Source organism: Helianthus annuus, chromosome 9 (assembly GCF_002127325.2).
Source record: "Helianthus annuus cultivar XRQ/B chromosome 9, HanXRQr2.0-SUNRISE, whole genome shotgun sequence".
NCBI lineage: Eukaryota > Viridiplantae > Streptophyta > Magnoliopsida > Asterales > Asteraceae > Helianthus > Helianthus annuus.
This window is the reverse complement of record NC_035441.2, coordinates 48,441,794-48,465,062: the sequence shown is the minus strand read 5'-3', so window position 1 is coordinate 48,465,062 and position 23,269 is coordinate 48,441,794. Positions and strand designations below refer to the sequence as shown.

The 23,269-nt window shown below is 35.4% G+C and overlaps 1 protein-coding gene across 4 annotated transcripts; it reads right to left on the bottom strand.

Moving 5' to 3' along the window:
- Positions 1 to 621: 621 nt before the first annotated feature.
- Positions 622 to 21,678, bottom strand: LOC110877566 (protein TRANSPARENT TESTA 9). 4 transcript variants are annotated; one of them, XM_035977192.1, is made up of 22 exons: positions 20,978 to 21,678; positions 20,809 to 20,893; positions 15,959 to 16,010; positions 15,765 to 15,841; positions 15,521 to 15,654; positions 14,857 to 14,953; positions 14,675 to 14,732; positions 13,945 to 14,053; positions 13,708 to 13,831; positions 12,590 to 12,776; positions 11,621 to 11,904; positions 10,109 to 10,197; positions 9,970 to 10,040; positions 6,801 to 6,911; positions 6,610 to 6,675; positions 5,540 to 5,677; positions 4,675 to 4,780; positions 4,529 to 4,600; positions 3,828 to 3,886; positions 3,574 to 3,733; positions 1,875 to 2,041; positions 622 to 998 (listed from the first exon to the last, which is right to left on the bottom strand). In XM_035977192.1, the coding sequence occupies exons 2-22, from the start codon at positions 20,859 to 20,861 to the stop codon at positions 744 to 746; spliced, it is 2,469 nt and encodes an 822-aa protein (XP_035833085.1). In that variant the 5' UTR covers positions 20,862 to 20,893; positions 20,978 to 21,678; the 3' UTR covers positions 622 to 743. The 4 variants fall into 4 exon arrangements, with proteins under 4 accessions (XP_035833085.1, XP_021981412.1, XP_035833087.1 ...); XM_022125720.2 differs by having other exon boundaries at positions 20,809 to 21,115; positions 21,352 to 21,678; XM_035977194.1 differs by having other exon boundaries at positions 3,828 to 3,871; positions 20,809 to 21,653.
- Positions 21,679 to 23,269: the final 1,591 nt, after the last annotated feature.

Here is a 23,269-nt window from a genome sequence, read left to right as displayed (position 1 = left end):
ACAACCCAAACAAAACCCGCCTTATAGTATTAAATCCTGTAGGTTTTTCAAATTAGTTAGTATCTTAAAACATTAAAATAGCTTTTTGTTGATTAATATATACATTAAATATTCTCAAATTGTTTTTTTTTTCTAACGACATATTTATACATATACATATAGGAGTTGGTTAACGTATTGGCCTTAACGTACGATGCGTACGCTATGAAAATATAACATGCAGAATTGAGGTCATAACATGTGGATTTTAACGTACAAACTCGGAAGACTACCAAACCCGGAAGATTCATCATGCGGCTTCACAAACCCGGACAACCTATAACATGGACACCTATGACTTGCGGATTCACAAAAATCGGAAAATATAACATACGGATTTCCTAAACTCGGAAAATATAACATGCTACTTCACAAACCCGGACAACTATAACATCCGGCTTAACAAACTCGGAAAAATATAACATGCGGAATATACTCATCGCGTAAGCTCGTACGTTAAGGCCAATTGTATTTTACACTCTCTATACTACGTGTACCTGAACCAATGTTGTCTTAAGGAGGACATGTGTTGTCATCTATATTTATATATTTACTATGTGTACCAAGGTTGTTTCAAGGACATTTACAGAAAGGCGGCCATGCATTAGAACGCACACAACACATTATCTGTATGATTAAAAGCTTACACGGGGTAACACGATGACGCCAAACACGCAATGTGTTGACTTTTTGACCTGAATAGGTCAAAAATCTCCAGATATCATGGGTTTAAGTCTTCTCTCTACTTCACTGCATTGCAAGTCGATTTCTTCATGAATCATGGTAAAAGCTGATCTGCACGCCTCATCATCTTTGAATGCGAGGGTCCATCTTCCATCAACCAATAATTTTGGTCTTAGTTTAAGGTTGGAGGAGTTTCGGGCGGTTTCAGTTAAGGGTAAAGTTGGTGGACGGATTCGAAGATGTAACCATTTTGAATGGCTGTCGTCTATTTTTGGCTGTAAAGAATATAAAAAAGAAAACTTAGTTAAAAAATCAAACTTTAAGGAGAAAATCATGATTATAATCATTTCATTGAGTATGCCATGGGACGCACCACTTTCTACTTGTACGTGCGTATGAGACTTTTTCTCATCAATAATGACTTAAACTAACATGATACACGATTCCATATCGTGTTGTGTATGTGTTATTATTCATGTATGGATTCTCCTATGTATTCACGTATAGAATGAACTATTTAGGGTTTAGCTTTAGTATTTAGCCTTAGGCTTTAGCTTAGGTTTTAGCCTTTAGAGCATTCTCATCCAAACCATCAAAATATGTGAGAGGTAGTTTTTATATTATAAAGGGTATAAAAAGTGGTTGTGAGTGGAGGAGAGAGAAAATGTTACTGTTCATCTATATATTTGGGGGGACACTGTTCACCCAGTATAATTTTTTTAATATATATTGAAAGTGGTTGTGAGTGAAGGAGAGAGAAAAATGTAATGATAATATTATTTAATTGAAAAGGAGAGAGAAAAAGTATTTGTTTTTAATGAAAATATATTGATATAGGAGTTGTTTTTTAGTGGAATGTATGTATAATTTGATGGATTGGATGAGAATGCTCTTAGGGTTTAGCTTTTAGGGTTTATGGTTTAGGGTTAAGGGGTTAGGGTTTCTGGTTAGGTTTTGACTCAATATGAGTTCGTTTGACCCGGTTTCCTACACTTCTTAGGTTAAGGACATTTTGTACAGGATATTTACCCATACAATTTCCTCTACTTCTTAATCCCCTCAAGATCATAATGGACGGTTGACAATCATGTTGAATGGATCGGAAAAGTAAGATAAAAATAACAAAATAAAAGGATATTTAGAGAACTTACATTACATCCGGCTAGAGGGGCAACACAACGAATGGTTCCATAACCAGGTTTATGAGGTGATTCCTCTGCAAGGATTATCCATCCCAAAGTTCCCATAGAAGTTGCCAAAAAGTTAAAGTGACGTTCCTTTCCCCTTTCAAAAGCAATTCTACATGGCACCGAATCAACTGAATTTGAAAAGTACAAAAAAATAAGATTCAGGCACATTCACGCATTTAATATTAGAGCATAGTTGTCAATAGTGAATAGCGGACGATAGCGATAGACTAGCTATATGCTACCGAGCGATAGCGACGAAATAGCGCCCACTATTTCATGTTCAGTGATAAAGGGGTAGAAATAAAAAAAATGATATTTTCATGTATAAATAGTTAAAATACGCTATTTTCAGACATAAAAGTGCTAAAAATACCCTAAACTAGTGAAGATACATTGCCTTTATCATCTAAACAAATGAACGGAATTAATTTTTTTATAAAAAAAAACCTAAAATTTGCTATTTAGTCGCTAACCAGGGAATATCGCCAAAACCTCGCAATGCTACGACGCGCGCTATAGCGGTCGCTATTACCGCTATTGACATCTATGTATTAGAGGTGAAATTTCAACCAATTTAAAAGATATAAAATGACAGGTGAACTCAGTTGTACTTGTTTCGTAACAGGTCGAACAGGTCAAATTAAAAAAAAAATAGGTAAGAAATATAATGGGTTAAATAGAACAATGATAGGACCCAACAATGATCTTGTGATACAGAAGAATAAAAATAACAAATAATATAAATACGTTTGCTTTTGATAGGTAAATCACTTCCCAACTGATTCTTATCAATATCTCTCAATCAAATTGAGCATGAAAGCATCAGTTACAAATAGGCATTCACGATGCAAGTCAATCAGGACAACTCTCTTGCTCAGTTAAAAGCTCGATGTAAAGAATGCCTTTTTACATGGCGATTTATAAAAAGAAGTGTCTAGAGTGAGCAACCACGTGAGTTCATTGCTCAAGTGGATTATGGAAAACTGTGCAAAATACGTAAATCATTGTATTGTCTAAAGTAACTTCCTTGTGCATTGTTCGAATGATTAAAATATCAATTTTTAATAACACAATTAATGATATTATATGCCTTCTAATATCCAATGTGACCCATTTCTAGTTGCATATTTAAATTTGACCTGTTCTGCCTTTATAGATAAAAGAGTAAAGTACACGGATGGTCCTTGTTGTTTACCAAAATTTTGGATTTGGGCCCTAGCTTTTCAAATGCACACGAATGCCATGTGGTTTGCACTTTGTACCGCATTAGTCCCCTGCCAAAGGTTTTAGCATGTTCAAGTTAGGGACTAAATGCGTTACAAAGCGCAAACCACAGGGACCATCCTTGTACTTTGGCAAATGTTGGGGATTAAATGCGTTACAAAGTGCAAACCATAGACCATCTGTGTACTTTTGTAAAGCTAGGGACCAAATCCAAAATTTTGATAAACCTAAGGGACTATCCGTGTACTTTACTCTAGATAAAAACATAACGCATATTGACCCATTAATAGACAAATGGGTCGATATTGAAACCTCTAGGACATGGTACCCCTTCTCCCGTAAACACATGCAAAGCTTTACGGTTCATAAATTAACCATAATCAAGTAACGTTTTATCTAGTATGCAACCATAAATAACCAGGTAAGCAAGACTAACCAAGATTCATTTCAGTGCTCAGTTTTGGACCAAGAATACTCAGACCCGCGGATTTTGCTCTTGAAATTTCACGGAAGTCAGCTGGAGGAAGGATAGGAAGCTGATCTGGTAAAGATCTACCCGCTATGAAAATTTGGAGCTGATAAAGAAGTACGAACACCTATTTTTAAAAATAAATAAGAGTTCATGTTTTTGTTCACTAGATTAATTAACAAAATATAGATAATGTAATAAGGATTAGCTCTGAGGAAAACCTTGACACGTTCGTACATCATTGCAGCAGCAGCAAAAGATGATTCTGTGAGTATAACATCTATCAGAGAACCATGCAGAAGATCAATTTTGGTACTTACATTTATATATAGAACATCATTTTATTTTAACTAGGAATATTGGATTTAAATAACCCCAACTTTCACCATTTGGCCGATAGCACTCCAACTTACAAATTGTACCACGCCACTCCCGAACTAATTGAACCCTAACCGGATTAGTTTTTTTTTGCTGATGTGGCAGTGGCACTTGTTTACTGACGTGGCATTTATTTAGTGATGTGGCATCTTACGTCAGCTAACTAGGTTAGGGTTTAGTTAGTTTGGGAGTGCCAGAGGAAAATAAGTTGAAAGTTGGGGTTATTTTAATCCAATATTCCTTTTAATTACAGGTGGAACGATGGGCGGGCTGGGTACTCAGGTAACAAGTTATCTTAAAAGAACTTATAAATAACTAATGCATTAACACAAAAACTAAATTTAAAATCTGAAATATTTCAATTTAGGAGGTTGTATGCATAAACCATAGATTCTGGGAGGGTTCAGCCCGTTCAAGATGTTCCCCCTTTAGCTAACTTTTTTTTAATGTGGCAGTTGAAATAAAAGTCTAAAACACAGCCCAAATCGACCCATTTATTGCCACCTCCAATAAAAATGATTTTCGAGTATATCAGAAGTCATACCACTAGAAGAGGATTTCTTTGTCGGGAAGAGCATGGACTTGGGTTCCTTACGAGGGTATGAAGCCTCGATTGCTATAATTGAAAACAAACCATCATATAGATATATAAATAAAAAGACCAAAAACTTCATACAAGAACTCGTGTACCTCTTTTGCATTTTCTCCACTCCTCACACATCACTCGTATGAGTAGATCAGGCCAGGATCCTCTTTGCTCTTCGGCAAGTTGGCTACAACACTCCTTATAGGAATCCTGTAAGCAAGAATTCAATGTCACAAGTAACAAATATATTATGTAAGTTTGATTAAGTTGTATGAAGAAACATAGAGTAAAGTACATAGAAGGTCCCTGTGGTTTACCAAAATTTTGGATTTGGTCCCTAGCCTTCCAAAAGCACACGGATGGTCCCTGTGGTTTGCACTTCGTAACGCATTTAGTCCCCAGCCAATAAATCTAAAGGTTTTAGCATGTCCAAGTTAGGGACTAAATGTGTTACAAAGTGCAAACCACAAGGACCATCCATGTACTTTTGGAAAAAAGCTAGCGACTAGATGCGTTACAAAGTGCAAACCACAGCCATCTGTGTACTTTTAGAAAGCAAGGACCAAATCTAAAATTTTGGTAAACCACTGGGACCGTCCGTGTACTTTACTCAAGAAACATAGTTGGGCAAATATATTATGTGGGGATGGAAGTGAAATAACACAACTGTTGTAGAACATAGTAAATCATTTCCATACTTTGTGATAATTTACTGTAACTCTCAAATCATTTATCTACAACGAAGAATAATTCTTGTTGAATTTTTCAGCTGAACAAGAAAAATCAGTGGACATTAAAAAGACAACTCTCTTCTAGGTTATTATATTTTAAAATGTTCAATAACGGTAAAGGATCTAATATTCAAGTCCAATTCTTTTACGGCCGATCATGTTTCTCTATTTAAATTAAACCAAATTAAGAATTTAAAAAACACCTTTAACATAACTCATGGTAAAATATCGGACTTGCCTTGAGGGACTGAAGATGATGAGCGTTAAACATGGTCTCACTATAAGGAAGCAATTGCCTCAAAAGCCAACCTCCATCCCATAAAGTATCTGCTGATATGTTTTTTCGACAAAAAAGACTAACCAATGCATCTAATACCTGTGAAACCAAGGATGTCAAAAAACAAATTACTTATAAATGGGTCCGTTTGTGTTGTGTTAACGTATCAAATTTAAAAGATAAGGTAAGAGGGGAATGTTCCAAACAGGTTGAAAGTTGCTTGAAGTCAATTTTAAATGCACACAACCTCCAAAATCATTTTCTTCAAGTAGTCATATATGTGGGTCCAAGTTCATTCATATGATATGAGCTAGTGGTGGCAATTTTGACTCAATTATCTCTAAGGTGGTCGATTTGGGTTGTGATTTGAATCTAATAGGTCCAAAGGGTTAAGCTAATATGCTTAACTAAAATGCAAACAGGTAAAGAGGTAGAACCATAGTTGTTAATAGTGCTCATAGCGGGCGCTATAGCGAATAGCGTAGCAAAGTGCTCATGTGTCGCTATCTGATTTTGGCGCCTCCATAGCGAGTAAATAGCGGGATTTTAGGTTTTTTGTTAAATATATATATAAAACAGCGTATTTATAATATACATATAAAATATTTCTAAAATATTCTTCTAGTGTGTCGCTAAACATAAAATAGTGCCCGCTATTTCATCGCTATCGCTACGTAACGTATAGGTAGCTTGTCACTATCGTCTACTATTCACTATTAAGAACTATGGGTGGAACGGTTTGAAAGTCATACCCAATGTTTCCAAATGCATAAAAACTCCAATATCGCTTCATTAAAAAATGTTTTATTTGTAATAATATAGTTTTATTGATCATATTTTAGACATTAATTTTTCTCAAATGGATAAAAAAAGGTGCTTGTGATGGCCCAACCCGACCATTTCTCCACCTCTAATATGAGCCCTGGTACATAAAACATGGCCCCCAAACAGGCAAGCGTTTAATGGGGCAAAAGAAAACTTCAAAAAAGTTGACAGCAAAAATAGATTATAAATAGGGAACAGAAAAGTACTAGACATCTATGTATACGTGGGCTTTCTCCAACTTCCTGGTAAGAACATGACACTTCGTATTGATCCTGTTAACAACAATTTAGGAGTCAAAAAGATCCAACGTGTTACTTCTCATATATAAGGTTAATGCAAATTTCAGTTAAGGACATTCAAATAGTGTTTATAACAATGAAGGGTGTCAATTTTATACCTTTAACCTTTGCAGGTAAATACTGAGTTCACCATCCATACAATCGTTCGATGTGCAATTTTCTGAAGCAAAAAGCTGCTCTTCACCAGTGTCTTCACCAACCAACGCCTTCTGTAATGACCATATATAAAAGTCATTACATTTCAAATAGTCAAAGAACATGGCTATAATAATCATATATATGATTCTAAGGTTTATTTGTCTAACTACACGAAAAATAACATATGTGTATCAAAGTTAAGTATCGAATCAGTTTAATGGGTCTGCATTGATATAATAAAGGGATAAGCCAACTGAATTAAAACATAGCATACATACAGGAACAATTAAACATTTCTTATACGGTAGTGCTAAGCATTCAATAGCGGTGGGATACGGTTATCGGGCTCTTCCAAAATAGCGGTGTCAAATAGCGGAACCGTTATTATCGAAGCTATTTGACCGATATTGACCGTTGTTTTGGATGCCTTGGTTAATGTGGAATCGAAGGAAGATTTCATGGCTTACGATTAGATCATGTTTCACTTTTGAGCTTTGCCTTTTGATATTACTATTAATAATATTAATACTATAAATGTTTTACATTTTATATATGTATAAAATATAATGATATAAAATTACCGATATCCCACCGCGATAACCTATATCTCAAATATCGGCACTTGACCGCTATTTCATTTTGGACCGCTAAAACTGGATAGCGATAGTTTACTTATGTACTGGCAATTCTGCATAAGCAAAAAGTGTTGATTATGAAAAATTAACACTTCATTACATAGCCGTAAAGTAAAGGTGGCACTTTCGGCCAATTTACTTATAAAAAGTTCGATTCTGGTCAAATGCAATAATATCTTAAAACAAAACATGCCAAATGAGCGGAATCTTCTACGTTTTATATAATAATAGATTTATATTAAAACAATGTATATTTTAATCATATTTGACACATTAAATAATATTATAAAAGAGAAAAGGAGAGAAAAATTGTTTCAGATCAATCCAAACCCGCCCGAACCTAAAAGGTTACCCGGTTTGACCCCTTACCCAAAGCGGCCAACCAACTTATTTTGCCACCTCTATTAATCTTAGATTAGATATATAACGAGTTAACGCCAACCCGCGCGTTGCGGCGGGATATTGATTAAATCCAAGTTAGATTTTTAAACACAAATCAACCCGCGTGTTATCGTGGGGACGCCATGTGAATTTGATTGGTATTAGTTCAACTTTAACCTTAAGTCGTATACTCTTTTTAGCTAAACTTTATATATCGAACTTAAAAAAAAAAGTTATCAAACCATTGGTATCAAGGTATTAATCTTTTAGCTTTTGAGATGGCCTTCAGCAAGAAACACCATCAACAAAAATCTATGCTTTGAACCACCATCAGCAAGAGCCCACTCTTGCAACAAACTGGCCGTCACAACATCTATATATCATCAACATTTATGTACGTCTGTAGAACATACTTCTTAGCCAATGGTGGCAAATATATGAACAACAAAAAAAATTACAAATATCCTTTTTTCAAATTGTATTCATGTTTCAATATCATATTTATTGAAATCTAAACACACAGAGGATCATGAAATGTTTAAATATATATGTTATCAAATAATCATGTAAACCTAAGAAAATAACACAAACGGGTTTAGCAAAATCAATCTTCAAAGCAAGGCCGTGCAAAACGATGCCATGCAGATTATTCTTCTTCTCTCATTTCATCCACCTCATTTTTCAAGTACACAAACCCGTAATTCCACAACAAATAATACATCACAATACTCACACCAACATGAATCTCAAAACATATTCACGTATACGTATAACTATACGTAAATTGTTACTGAATCCTTGATTCCACCAAAAAATGTGTTATGTTTCCATGACGATATTAAAGAAATCTCCCCAAGAATTTGTATATATCTACCAGCACCACACCACCACCATGACAACCACCTAGGCGTCCCCGCCACCACAACACGACCACTGAACCGCTGATCCACGGCACCACCACCGAGCCACCGCCACCACCACCACGCTATTGCCAACGATTATCTACCAATTTTTGAAACGATTATGTTTTAAACTTTCAGTTCATTGATATAACTGTTCTATATAACAAATCATAAACGTACACTATCATACATACAACATTTAATATCGCTAAAATTTGCAGACAAAATAAGTTTCAAAATCCACTAAAAGTCATAAATAAAAAAACCTGATTCATCAAATCTAAGCGCAAACAGATCCATTCCAAAGTATGCACCAAATAAAAATGACACTTGTAGATGTAGATCAAATAAAAGCTACTTGTTAATAGAATAATAGTTGCACATCAGAAACATATTTAGGGTTCTGCTTCAGTGGACAACGGTAAGGCCGCAGGGCAACGTCATCAACGGCTTCATTCGATTAACACAAACAAAATCTCATGTGCTCCAATTACATGATTCATCCCCATAAATCACACCATAACTTAACTCAAAAATGAAGAATTCAAATGAAAACGATGGGAGGGAGTGATGGTACACATCTGATTCCAATCCATGGCCGGCAAAAATGTCATGGCCGGAGTTTTTTGGGTGGCGGTGGGCTTTTATATAGGGGTGTGAAATGGTGAGCGACAATGGGGAAATCGGTGTTGGAGGAGACGAACACCGCGACGATTTGGTGGTCAGTTGTAGAGTGACGACGGTTTTTTCTTTCAATTGTGAAAGGGGCGTCCACCGGCCACCGATTGATTAGCAACTGCATTATCGTATATACATCTTTTGTTTGATTTTTTTTGTCAACGCACTGTTTGGATTCATTTGAATGGCGCCGGGTGCAATGTTTGGATATTTATATTTCATTAGAAAGGCGTGTCCTTTGGTAATCGGATCAAGGGATTGGGGCATGACGGTTACATTAAGATTATAAATTAAACGGGGCGTTTGTGTAGGATATGACGATTACATACAATTGAGGGAGGTTTTTCATGGTGTAAATTAATTGATGGTTATTTGGAGGGGTGGGAGTTAATTGATGGTGACTGTTAGTTGCTTTTTGTATAGATATATAATTATCATATCTAGAAGGTATTCAAGTGTAACATTATTCTCTATATACAGAGCCTCTACGTAAACCTATTAGAGAATCTAATTCACAAATCAGCAGCACAAACCAGCAATAATTTCTTATGTTGTTTACGTTGTGGAAGGATTCCAAGAGCATCTAGCAATGATTCATCAAGCTCTGCAAGTTCATAAACATGATGAGAATACATTATCAAGCAGCATGTGACAATGCACATATCGTACAACCTTTAGCTTGCAAGATAGTGGCCAATAAACTCAAAGAACCAACCACTTGCATATCCTTTCCACTTGTGATGTAAGAGATCAAAGCATCCCTATAGAAAGATAAGAAAGCATAAGATTATGTACTAAAACATACATCAAATCATTTCTAAGTTACTTTAGTGGTATAGTCGCTTTCAAGCAGCAAGTGGCAAATGTTTGTTTAGCAGTACCATATCAATCAAAACATACAAAATGACATACATATCATACTACACTAATTTATGTGTGTGAATGTGACATTGGTATATTTTTTCATCTGATGTATAATCTCTAGCATACACAATGCAACCAAAGCATTTGTATTAGAGGTGGCAATTTTGACCTATTTACCTATGGATGTGATGATTTGGGTTATGTTTCTATCTCTAAACCATAAAGAAAGAAAGGAAAAGGTAGTTAACTGAAAAGAGATCAGAGATCAAAAAACACGTTATTTAAAACATCATCAGATTATTATTAAAATAAAATCATCATCATCACCATACTCAGTAAATCCCACCAATAGCAAAGCTAAGGTAGGGTCTGAGGAGGGTAAGATGTAGACAGCCTTACCTCTACCCCGTAGGAATAGAGAGGCCGCTTCCAGTGAGACCCCCGGCTCGATAGTAGTTTTGAATCAAGCCTTGGACATAAGGCACATAACACTCAGCAATTGAGACAACTGCCGAATAGTGCATGTACCCCCTTGTCTTTTGGCTATCAGCGCCACCACATGATGCATGATTAACCATCCCCCTCTTTTAACGTTATTTTCACGAAATTAGTAAAATAACGTTAAAATTAGTGCATTTTCACTTTTGCCCCCCGAGCGCCCACACATATATACATTATATGCGCATACCGCAAGCGGGGCGTAAATTGTAATGATATATGACACACTAATTATCTATACGAAGAAATATAGAAGGCTAGACAAAAGTGTTCTAGATAGACACAACTCGTACCAAAAACTAGGGCTGCAAACGAAATGAACTTTCAGCGAACAGTTCGTGAATCGTTCGGTGGGAAGTTCGTCTGACAAATGAACGAACAAGTAATTCTTTGTTTAGCTAAATGAATGAACATGAACAGAGGTCACGTTTGTTCATTTATGTTCATGAACGTTCGGTAACATGTTCGTTTATGCTCGTTTTTTTTTCAATAGTTCATTAGTGTTTCTAATTATTATATTTTATTTTTTCCAAGAATAAATATTTAATTAGTGTCAGTGTATTATATATTCTGTTCATGAATGCTTGTTTGTTTTCATTTGTGTTCATGAACATTAGTCTGTGTTTGTGAACTCGTTACCTAAAAATAACAAACGAACACGAAAAGAAATATCGTTCGGCAAGTGTTCATGAACACATACCTCCGTAACAAACACTACCTATTGTGGAAGCTTGCCATCTCTATCTCAAAACAGTTGTGCAGAAAAACTAAACGACACTGCTACCAGAATCATAAATGGTATTTTATAGTTATTGTTAATACCTTAAAACTGAAGCAGAACTCAAACAGCTATGTTGAACGCATGATGTGCTAGATAAACTTGGAATAGAAATTATCATGTTACTAGAATTCAGAATTCCACTTGGTTTCTCATCATCTACATGGCTATCGCCATGAGTTTCATCATGGTCTTCCCTGAAGCCATTAGGGGGTTCAATAGAACAAATTAGGGCAGCTGCAACGATATTCGCTAGATCTTTAATCTTAAGGATCCGCAATATGCAACTTAACAAATAAAGAGAAGTGACAGAACTGAACTTCTTTCCCTGAGATTGTAAAACTCCATGTTAGTAAAATGGGTATTTTCAGTAGATGTGACAAAAAAGGGAACAAATATAAATAATGAGTGTCCAATATGAACATAAAAGCTGTATCATTTCAGTAATATGAAAAAAAAAACAATTAAGGAGGTTTTACACATTAAAAATGTACTATGGACGACCTTCAACCCATTTGGTTAGAGTAAAGTACACATGGTCCCTAGCTTTCCAAAAGTACACAGATTGTCCCTGTGGTTTGCACTTTGTAACACATGTAGTCCCCAACTTTTTCCAAAAGTACAAGGATGGTCCTTGTGGCTTGCACTTTGTAACGCATATAGTCCCTAACTTAGACATGCTAAAACCTTTAGATTTGTTGGCTGGGGGCTAAATGTGTTACAAAGTGCAAACCACAGGGACCATCTGTGTACTTTTGGAAAGCTAGAGACCAAATCCAAAATTTTGGTAAACCACAGGGACCATCCGTGTACTTTACTCTTTAGGTTACTTCTTTAACTTTACCCATCTGACATGTTACAAATAAAAACAACCGAAAGCGAGTTACGGGTGAAAATGCCGCCATTGTTTCGAATCGAATAAAAAGAGGTTTCCGGCATGATTCTTGAATATGTAATAAAGATGCAGCAGTAGGATGACAATAACAAAGCTATGACAGAGTGCAAACTTATACGTCAGAAACTTCAACTCTTAGAGAAGGAAGAAGCATTGGAAATACGAGGAGTTTCAACATGCTGTCGGTTATTAGCATCCCAACATTTGGAATCCCAGCAGATACAACATCATTAAGATAGTATAGATTGTCTTCAACTTCATCCACTGCAGAGAGTATGCTAGAGGTTGGTTCTGGACTCTGGCTCCTACGTCATGGCCAAGTAAAATGCTCAGATAAATGAAACTAAGATATGAGTGAGATGAACAACTGAGCCTGAGCCTAGAACCTGTCCTGGGCCAAGGCCAAAAAGGCGTAGCCCTTCTAAGCATAGTTAGGTCCAAAAGTTGCAACTAGTCCAAGCATTTATCACTTAGCCCAGGTAGATCCACTCCTAGGTAGAGGAGCACAAACTGGTTATTTTCTCTAACCGGTTCCGTTAACCTAACCACCGTTTATTCTCTCATTTTTGCTTCAACCGGTTATTATTTTGACTGGTTCGGTTATTCACATTAACCGACTCGGTTAATAACCAGTTATTTCCAGTTAATTAACCGATTATTCTAAAAAAAAACGTTTTTTTTTCCGGTTAAGCGGTACATCGGTTAAAAATAACCAGTTATTTCTAAAAAAATCCCTAACCGGTTACTAACCTACGATTAAAAAATAACCACTTATCAGGACTCATTGATCGGTTATTAACTGGTTACAGTTTTGGTTATTAACCGGTTACAGTTTTGGTTAATAACCGCTTATTAACCTAAACCGCCTTAATACAATTGTAATATATATGAAATTTTCTGTTTATCGTATACTATTTAACCATTTTATGTCTTCACAAAAAAATGTTAAATTGTATTATTTTTGCTTCATTATAAACTGCTTTGAAGGTTATGTCTTCTAAATTTATAAAATACTGTTATAATTTGATAAATATTTTTAGAAGTGTAAACTTTTTTACAGCTTATGTTTACTAATAAATAATTCAATTTTTCAAACCAAAAGAAAAAGTAAGAACCACCGCCCCAAATCAATCCCCTTTTTTATATGTAAAGGATCATGATTTAGCAACTATTTTAGGGCTCTTAAATGAAAAATACTAAGCTAATACTAAAATAAGACAAAAAAATGATACGCACTCTGTGGTAGAAGATACCATTCCATTTAAGATAATGCAGTGATCTCTAAAAAATTTAACGAAGTTCAAAAAGTAGTCGTCATGGGGGGTACTTGCGATATATTTGTTAATATGTACATCTCCCACTGCGTAAGATAAGAATAAACATGTACATGACTACACGAGTAAGTATTGCATTGTAGAACACTTATACAAAGACTAAATTGGGAAAGCGAATACAGTATTAAAAGGAACTAACCATGATAAATATTTAGTGTCAACGCACGAACTGCAGTACGAATCATGCTCTCTTCATGGAAGGCAAAACGAATTGCCTGAACATATAGTGGAAAGGCAACTATATCCTCCTAGATGGACAGAAAATACATGTTAGAACAAAAAGACAAGTGGTCGATAATATATATATATATATATATATATAGGATCTGGTTCAGTTGAGAACTCCTCTGAGTTGCGAGAACTCCGGTGGTAATCTTACTTCCCGTGCGAGTTTTTCAACCAAATTTTGCACAAACGTAGATGAACATCTAACTAAGACATCTGTCAAAATAAAAAAGCCGAGCCGGCATTTATTTGACATGTAAATTTGTCTTACACTGATGTACATTTGTTTACAAAACGCATGACGTCACTCGTTAGAGAAGAGAACGTTACGCCTATGTAAATTTGTTTTACACTGATGTAAGATTTCGTATACAATATTATTATTTATTTTTTTGAAAAAGAAGAATTAAAAAAAAATAAGCTAAAAAATGAAAAATAAAAAACGTTTTTACAAGAAGTTCTCAAGTTCTCGCAACTCGGGGGAGTTCGAATTTTAACCATTCCCTGTATATATATATATATATATATATATATATATATATATATATATATATAGAGAGAGAGAGAGAGAGAGAGAGAGAGAGAGAGAGGGAGAGGGAGAGGGAGATGACTAAGAGACAATAAACACATAGAGCCAAGCTTACCTTTTCAGTCTTAACAAGCAAAGATATGGTATCCTTGTTTAATTTCCCACTGATTGCTCTTCAACAAATGCAAATTGAAATCAGTCACATATAGAAAAAGTAAGAAACCATCAGCAGAAGCGTTTAACAATTAAGAAGCATAACTTCTGAAAACTAACAGATGGGCTGATGATTTAGCACACCTGAGGAAGGATATATAGTATGACAATAGCTCTTCATTCCGGAAGTCAAAAGAATAAGTAATAAGGAAGTTTATGTGTTCATTGCTGAACAAATAATCTGTAGATCATCCAATATACTAATATCAGAAAATTAAGCATATTGAGGATTTCCAAAAATAAAGCTACACACGTCCACACACACATTTATATGTAAACACATCTTTACGATTCTATGATGTACATCTTTACGAATAGGGCTGGACAAACCGAACGAACACGAACAAGACCTTGTTCATGTTCGTTTGTTATGGAAATATATGTGTTCACGAACAATTCATGAACACTTACTGAACGAGATTTTATGTTTGTGTTCATTCGTTAGGGAAATGAACGTGGTCATGTTCGTTTGTTAATTTTATCTAACGAACGCAAACGAACGTTCATGAACACAAATGAACACAAACCAATGTTCATGAACACAAATGAAAACAAACGAACACAAACAAGCGTTCATGGACAGAATATATATATATATATATATATATAATACACTGATACTTATTAAATATTTTATTCGTCGAAATTTAAAGTATATAAATAAAGTATAAAAATTAAAAACACTAATGAGCTATCGAACATAAACGAACACGTTACCGAAGTTCACGAACATAAATAATCATCTTACATATGGAGTGATCACTTTTCAGGTTTTGAATCATAATGCTCATTGTTTGTAGCAATTGAAGTGCAACAATCTCATGCTTATTGATCTTTAGTATGCGTATAAATTCCCCCATGATTTGCTTCTCCATAAAAACCCTGTCAAATAGGCATCATTAAACAAATACCATTAAATATGCATACACACAAGACAGCATACATCACAACTGCAAAGAGCATAAACAAAGTAAACATCTAAAGAACCGCACTCAAAGAATTCTGAGTCATGCTGGTCGCCATATGTAATCAACGCTGCAATTGATCTCAGTGCCTCCCTCACAAAATCCTATTGCAAGATGAACAAGAGTGACGTCACTCAGATCAGTGTAATAAATATATTGCAATTATAAACTCGAAAAGAAAATACAAAAAATTGTGGATGATGGAAATAAGGGTTTGTTACCTTGTTCACGTCATCAACAACTTCAATTATCATCAGCTGTTCGGTAAAATATCTGCAGCGATTCAACGAAAGCAAAATTAATTGTTGGGCAAAAGGATCAAGATTGTTTAATACACCATAGATCCTATGTAGTTAATATTACCGATACATCGGTTATCGGTCCCCTGGTGAGATATCGGTGCAAAATATCGGTCAGAATATCAGTACCGATATTATCGGCGATATTTGACCGTTATTGGACCAACATGTCACCAATTTTCCCGATATGAGTACCTTTCTTCTTAGTTCTACCATTCGTCTTTCTTCTTATTGCTGCTATTGGTGTTTTAAGTCTTAATTGTTAATTGTTAGTGCTAAAATGTTAGTGTTTTAAGTCTTAACCAGTTCCTACTTGCTACAATTGTTAGTGTTTTGCAAGTTGCAAAAGGTTAATTTGTTAATGGTAGGATAGTATACTGAATTGTTAGTGTTAAATTGCTATATATAATTCAGCATGATATTAAAAATTACCGATATCCCACCGCAATTACCGATACCGCATTAACTACTTATTGTAGATCCATGCCTATGAACTTGATCTTGTTTTAGAAAGTAACACGTTCATGTTATATTGCCTATCAGCAAACATAAGATGCAGACGAAAAGGATCCAACTTTGTGAACAGGAGAAACATCACTTTCTGCACTTATGGTTACATGCAGTTTTAGAAAAGAAAAGCCTATAGGCTAATGATTGTATGTGAACTTAGAATAATAAATTTGGCTAATATTTATCATCTTAAAAACTGAAACAAAAGGCTCCAAGCCTTTAAAAGCTTGTGACATCTTGTACATTTACTTCGAAAAAACATAAAATATTTGCATATCAATGCTCCAATAATAACTAGGGTTTGGATGCCAATTTTGCATTCCCCTCCTCACTATTTTTCTTTTTATTATTCATGCATACTCATTCTCTTCTTGAATATGATTTCTCTCTCTGATATGCATCTCTGCAATTTAATTATAGTTTGTTTCTTGTTGGTAGTTCTCAATATTTCTAAGCTTCAGTTGTGAGTTGTTGCATATGGCATGACAAAAGAATTTAATTGAACATCATGGATTATCAGTATTGTTTTGAGTTAAGAAACCTTGACAAGTTTCTTTGTTATGTTACACCCTTTATTGCAATACACATGCATATCTGAATTTCGTTTGTTGCACCAGAATTTTTGTATTTTTGGATTTTTTGGCAATGCTGAGCCTGCATGCCCTGCATATATGATACGAAACCAGACTCAATTCAGGAGGGAAATTAGGAAAGGAATAGTGGGTGAGTGGGGCTGAAAAATAGGAAGTAACTGCTGTTTAGTTGTGTTTCTTTGTGTTTAGTTTAAGGTAGGGGTTTCTATATTTTTAGAAAATTCAGAATTGTATTCTGTTTTGGAGACTTAATCCTTCTCGAAATGGATTAAAATCTGTAGCTGATTAGTTTAGTTTTCTGGGTTTTATCATTTGGTTCCATTGCCGGGAAATCGAATGGCACTTACAACCCGGAATTTGGCGGATCAACTAACAACCATTGCAGCAAAATTAGATGCCATTCTGGCATCATTGAGGGATGTTGTTGACGACATCAAAGCCCAGATGATTGGAGATGGCTGTAACATTGAAGAATCAGACAGTGATTTGAAGAAGACGGTGGAGATGGGCATAAAAGGGACGCCAACTAATGAAGAATTGAATGATCTCAAAGAAGAACCGAAGGGTGAAGTGCTTATACAGAAATCTAGAACCGTGTATAATGCTGGTAGGATCAATGTCCCTGATTGTACTTCCCAGAACTATGACCAACTTCAAAAGGACTTCCCCCAAAAATTGATTTGTCATGAGAATGAGCATGTTGTTTTAACGCAGCCACATCCTCAATTGAAAACAAATCCGGAGAACGAAGATTTGGATCCACTAAACCTCTCAAGGGAAGACTTGACCAAACATAGGGATGCGGGGTTATCACCCAGATTTTTTGGGCCATACAAAGTCTTTGGTAAGGTGGACCCAATAGTCCATGAGTGTGCGCTTCCATAGGGCTCTTGCACCCACCCTATCATTCATATTATAACGTTCAAGGCGGCTCGTAGACAACTCCCTGCTTCATTGGATACTTCCCAGCCTACTAAAGTTCTAAACAATAATGGGGTCCAAGAAACCGGTCAAGCTATAATGGAATGGCTCATCGCTTGGTATAACAGTCAATAAATATCAGATAAGCGACTTGAGGACAAGTCGTTTCACCGGCTGGGATGTATTGATACGAAACCAGACTCAATTCAGGAGGGAAATTAGGAAAGGAATAGTGGGTGAGTGGGGCTGAAAAATAGGAAGTAACTGCTGTTTAGTTTACGTTTAAATGTGTTTCTTTGTGTTTAGTTTAAGGTAGGGGTTTTTATATTTTTAGAAAATTCAGAATTGTATTCTGTTTTGGAGACTTAATCCTTCTCGAAATGGATTAAAATCTGTAGCTGATTAGTTTAGTTTTCTGGGTTTTATCAATATATGTGTTTCCTAGCATGAAAGAACAGCTAATTGTGGAAGTAGACCTCTTTTTCTCATTCGTTATTTTTTTGAGTATGGCCACACGAGGTTAGATCGGATTAGAATAAGGTTTTTAGGGAAAGGTTAGGAGTCGCTAGTATATCAGACAAGATAAAGGAGGGTAGATGGTTTGGGCATGTGAAGAGGAGGCAGTTAGGGCAGTGGAAACCCTCACAATGGAAGGAAGGAGTAAAGGCCCAAGTTGACGTGGGATGAGCGGATTAGGCAGGATTTGATAGATTTGCACCTCTCTAAGGACATGGTCCAGAATAGGAGATCGTGGAGAAGTAGGATTAAGGTTAAGGACGTTTAGGGGAGGGTACGGCTGTGTACCAGCTTTGTCTTAGGGGCTTAGTTTTCTCTTACACTTTAGGTAGACCTTACATAGGATGAATTTCTTGTATCTTTGCCTATAGGTGCAAATCTATCAAATCTTGGCTTTCTATTTTGATAGTTTATCTGACTATTGTTACCGGTTTTCTATTTGTTCATCTTTAGTCCCATCTATTTGTCTAGTGTTTGTTTTGGAGCCAGATCTCTTTCTGGAAGCAGCTCTATCCTTAGGATAGAGGTAAGGTTTGCCTACATCCAACCTTCCCCGGACCCTACCAATAGCTTTGCTATTTGTGGGACTTACTGGGTATGGTTGTTGTTGTTTGTCGGTAGTCTAACATGTGTTGAGTAGAGAATTTACAATATGTTTGTTCCCAGTTTGCCATTAAAAGTGAGAACAAAATAACCTATACATCAAACACTATTCTTATTAAAATATACAGTTGTTGCTTGCAGTTTAGCTATGAATGTGGTTCAAGAGGGCATAGATGTGCTTTCTCTCCTCTGTCATGTGCTATCTCTCTTCTGTCATGAGGTATGTTTTCTGGATAATGATATCATGTTATATCATAGTTATCAAAAGCGGTCGCTTTTGGCGCCTAAGCGATATTTCTGGGCGAAGCGAGTAGAATGCGCTCCTACTTCCTAGGTGTTTTGAGCGCAATGATAATTAATCCTTTTTTTTAATTTGTAAATTCCTCATTATCTGCAGTATTTATAGGACTATTGGCAACTGATTATATCACTAAATGTTGAATTCGGTATTCTGAATTAATCATTACTACTCACAGAAACTGCATATCCTAAATATATGGCTAGCTACTTTTATCCTATTTTTTTGCACGGCTAAAAAACTTTCATTAGAATCCGGCAAACAAATACAACATGAGCTCGCAAGTTACTCTTATCCTAAATACATTAACAGAAGTTTTTTGTTCTCTGATTTAGTTCTGTATTTTCCAGTATTTATTTTTAATTAGTTAATTCTGAATTAGTTCTCTAAGTTCTAGTTTTTGTTCTCTGATTTAATTCTGAATTCTGTTGTCACATTATTGTTTTGATTTTGAGTACTTTATTCCCTTAATGAACTTTTTAATTTTTTTATTTAAGTGCGCTTTTTTTTTTCTCGGGCCCACGCTTTTTTGCGCCTATCACCTAGGCCCTAATCGGAGCTAATGCGCCTAGAGTGCGCTTCGCGCCTTTAATAACTATGTGTTATATAACAACGCCAAATCAAGTACGACCTTACTTGAAAAGGATCTGTTCTATAGGCTCGTAAATCTATATCCTTGACTACTAGGCATACCAAATCATGTACCAAAATCTAGTGCTTGAGAATCGGCCTACAGTATAAGGATTTCAAATTAAGCTAGTCTAAGGGTGCAAGTTTAGTGGTGCCAAATAGGACATGTAGAAAGTAGAGCTCAGTAACCGAAGTATAGATAATTAAAGATGATTCTGATTTCTGAATACTGTACAACAGTAGAACGAAGGTATGTCGTTCTTGTACACCTCAATACCAACAGCAAAGCTCCAAACAAACAGAAGGCTATCTGTTTAAAACAAAAAATGACACACACCATGCTCTGGATATGACAATGGTAAGCAAGAAAAGACATGTACCCTAGTCACATTCGCCGAATCAACACCAAGGATCAAATTTTCAAATTCCCTTGGTTTCCAAATAGAAATATCCAAAAGAACATTTTATATGAATTTTGTTAAACCTCAATGCGTATACTCTTCTAATCATGATAATGTACTCAAAGCTTTAGATCTCTATCAACTAACAAATCGTATCACAGTGATAGTAATGAGACTAAAAAACATATCTGAACAGACCAAATCATCATAATTCTATTGCCCTAACACAAATCTTCAAACTCCGATAACTAAACCGTAACAACAAATTCACAAAACAAAATTAAAACGAAGAACACTCACCTGAGTTCATCCAAAGTGAATCGATCTCTAGATCTCCAAAACGAAAACCACATGATTTTCTCCTATCAGAACAACTTCCACGAGTCTGAATTTCACATCCTCAGTGATCATCAGGATCACGAAATTGACATTTTGCTCAAAAGTAAGCAATTAGGGCTCAAATTCGAACCTTATACCGAAAAAAACCTACAGAAATCAACGATCAAAAACCTCCAATTGTTGATTATTGATTGAACTTCACATCCTCGAAGAACATCAGGATCAGGAAACTGACATTCTCCCTTCCGTCAGTTCAAATCTTCAGTCACTATCAAAAGTAAGCAATTAGGGCTCAAATTCAAAATTTATAACAGAAAAATCTCCCGAAATCAACGATGAAAAACCTCCGATAGTCCGATTGTTATTTTTTTATTGAATTTCATATCCTCGATGAATATCAGGATTACGAAATTGAGATTCCGCTATTCATAAGTTCAAATCTTCGTTCACTATCAATAGTAAGAAACTAGGGCTCAAATTCGTAATTTCTACCAGAAGACCTACCGAAATCAACGGCGAAAAACCTCCGATTGTTGATTATTGCTTGAATTTCACAATTCTCGGTGAACATCAGGATTGCGATTTTGACATTCAGCACAAATCTTCGTTGGCTGTGAAAAGTCGGAAATCAGGGCTCAAATTTGGAAGTTTTAGCGGGAAAACCTAGCGAAATCAACGATCAAACACCACCGATTGTTGTGTGAGCGTGTATATATATTTCTGGTGTTGAATGTGTGAAATTTTGGCCGGAGAAAATGAAGAGACGGTGGCGGATCGTCGGTTGGCGATTAACTCCGGTTAAAGCAAAGGTGTCATTGTTATGGTGATGATTTTGATATTAGGGCAGTTGGCCAAAGCTGAGCTGGCAAACTGATTAATTTTATAAGTGCTTTTTATTATTATTTTTTTAATTTTTGTAAGTATATATTATTATTTGATAAGTGTTTTGTTAAATGCTACGAATATACCCAAGAATCGATTAGATTATTAACGTTGTCAGATTACCAAAGATGATATGCAGAGGTGGATGCCTTTTAAGAGCATTCACATCCATTCCACCATATTTTCACCCTAAATTACACTAAAAACACTACATTTTCTCTCTCATTTTCAATTAAATAATATTTTTTATATCTTTATCATTACCTTTTCTCTCTCCTTCACTCACAACCACTTTCAAAATATATTAAAAATTATAGGGGGTGAACAGTATCCCCCCAAATATACAGATGAACAGTAACATTTTCTCTCTCCTCCACTCACAACCACTTTTTATACTTTTTATATTTTAAAAACACCACACACACAATTTGATTATTTGGATGTGAATGCTCTAAGTGGCGATGAATTTGGTACCGATCTTGAAAGTACTGAAAGTATCGATTCTGAAATCACTAAAATTGGGTATCGGTGCTAAAAATGCTCGATATAGTATCGGTATTTGATGATAAAATATCGGTACCGAACCGAAAATACTGATCTCGAAAACATTAAAAAGTGGATACCGAAAAGGATTCTATACGCGAAATTCAGTACTAATACGATATAGGTACCCAATACCAAATGTTTATCCCTACTTTAAGTGGTAGGTCTTGAACAAAGAGTACATTATGAATTATTTGGTGTAATATAAGAGTTAGCGGGGTATAAAATTCAAAATAGTGAAAAATTTTATGTCATGTACTATGCGGTGGAGTGGGGCGATAGGGGCCTCACGACCACTACACCTAGTCTAAGACCACTAGTTCCGTGGTTCACCACATTAGCGTCACATGACATTCCACTTATCTTCATATTTTAGGGTTTGGTTTCATTCTTTACTGTAATCTCTATTGTGATGTCATTTCATTTGCAAATAATAGTTTTATGTTTTAATAACTTATAAAAAAGTAACTTAAATAAACGATTAACATTAATAATTAAAAACATTACATAATAACTAGTGGGATGTCTGTTCGATGCGACGGACAAGACAACACTTAGATTGGTTTATTTAAGCCATGATTGATTAACCAAAAATCATGATTCGGTTATGGTTATGGTGTGTGTGCGTGTGGCGTAATCGAATTAACCGAACAAAGTATATATAATAAACATAAATTTTAACTATCACATCATACGTTTTTAAAATATTCCCATCCATTTCAATATATATATATATATATATATATATATAGTGTCGGGATTTGGAGAAAACGGTAGAAAGTGTGAGAACGGTGAGAACGCTTATCGATCGTCCGATTAAAACAATCTATAGACTAGATTGGCGCGGTGGCGTTTTCGTAAATAACATCAATTTTCTTACGTGGACGCGCATCATTAAGGGTAAAAGCGTCTTTACACCTCTATACCAAAACGCCATAATGATGAATAAAACGCCAATACGGACCAAATCACATCGCTATATAAACAAAAAAAACAT

What these genes read in the sequence shown, in the direction of transcription:
- LOC110877566 (XM_035977192.1), bottom strand. Translation starts at nt 20,861, where the DNA reads ATGTGGTTTTCGTTTTGGAGATCTAGAGATCGATTCACTTTGGATGAA. An exon ending in TTCACTTTGGATGAACTCAG is followed by an intron (nt 16,011 to 20,808) that starts GTGAGTGTTCTT and finishes GAATCGCTGCAG; the next exon opens with ATATTTTACCGAACAGCTGA. An exon ending in TAAGAGTTGAAGTTTCTGAC is followed by an intron (nt 11,905 to 12,589) that starts GTATAAGTTTGC and finishes TTACAATCTCAG; the next exon opens with GGAAAGAAGTTCAGTTCTGT.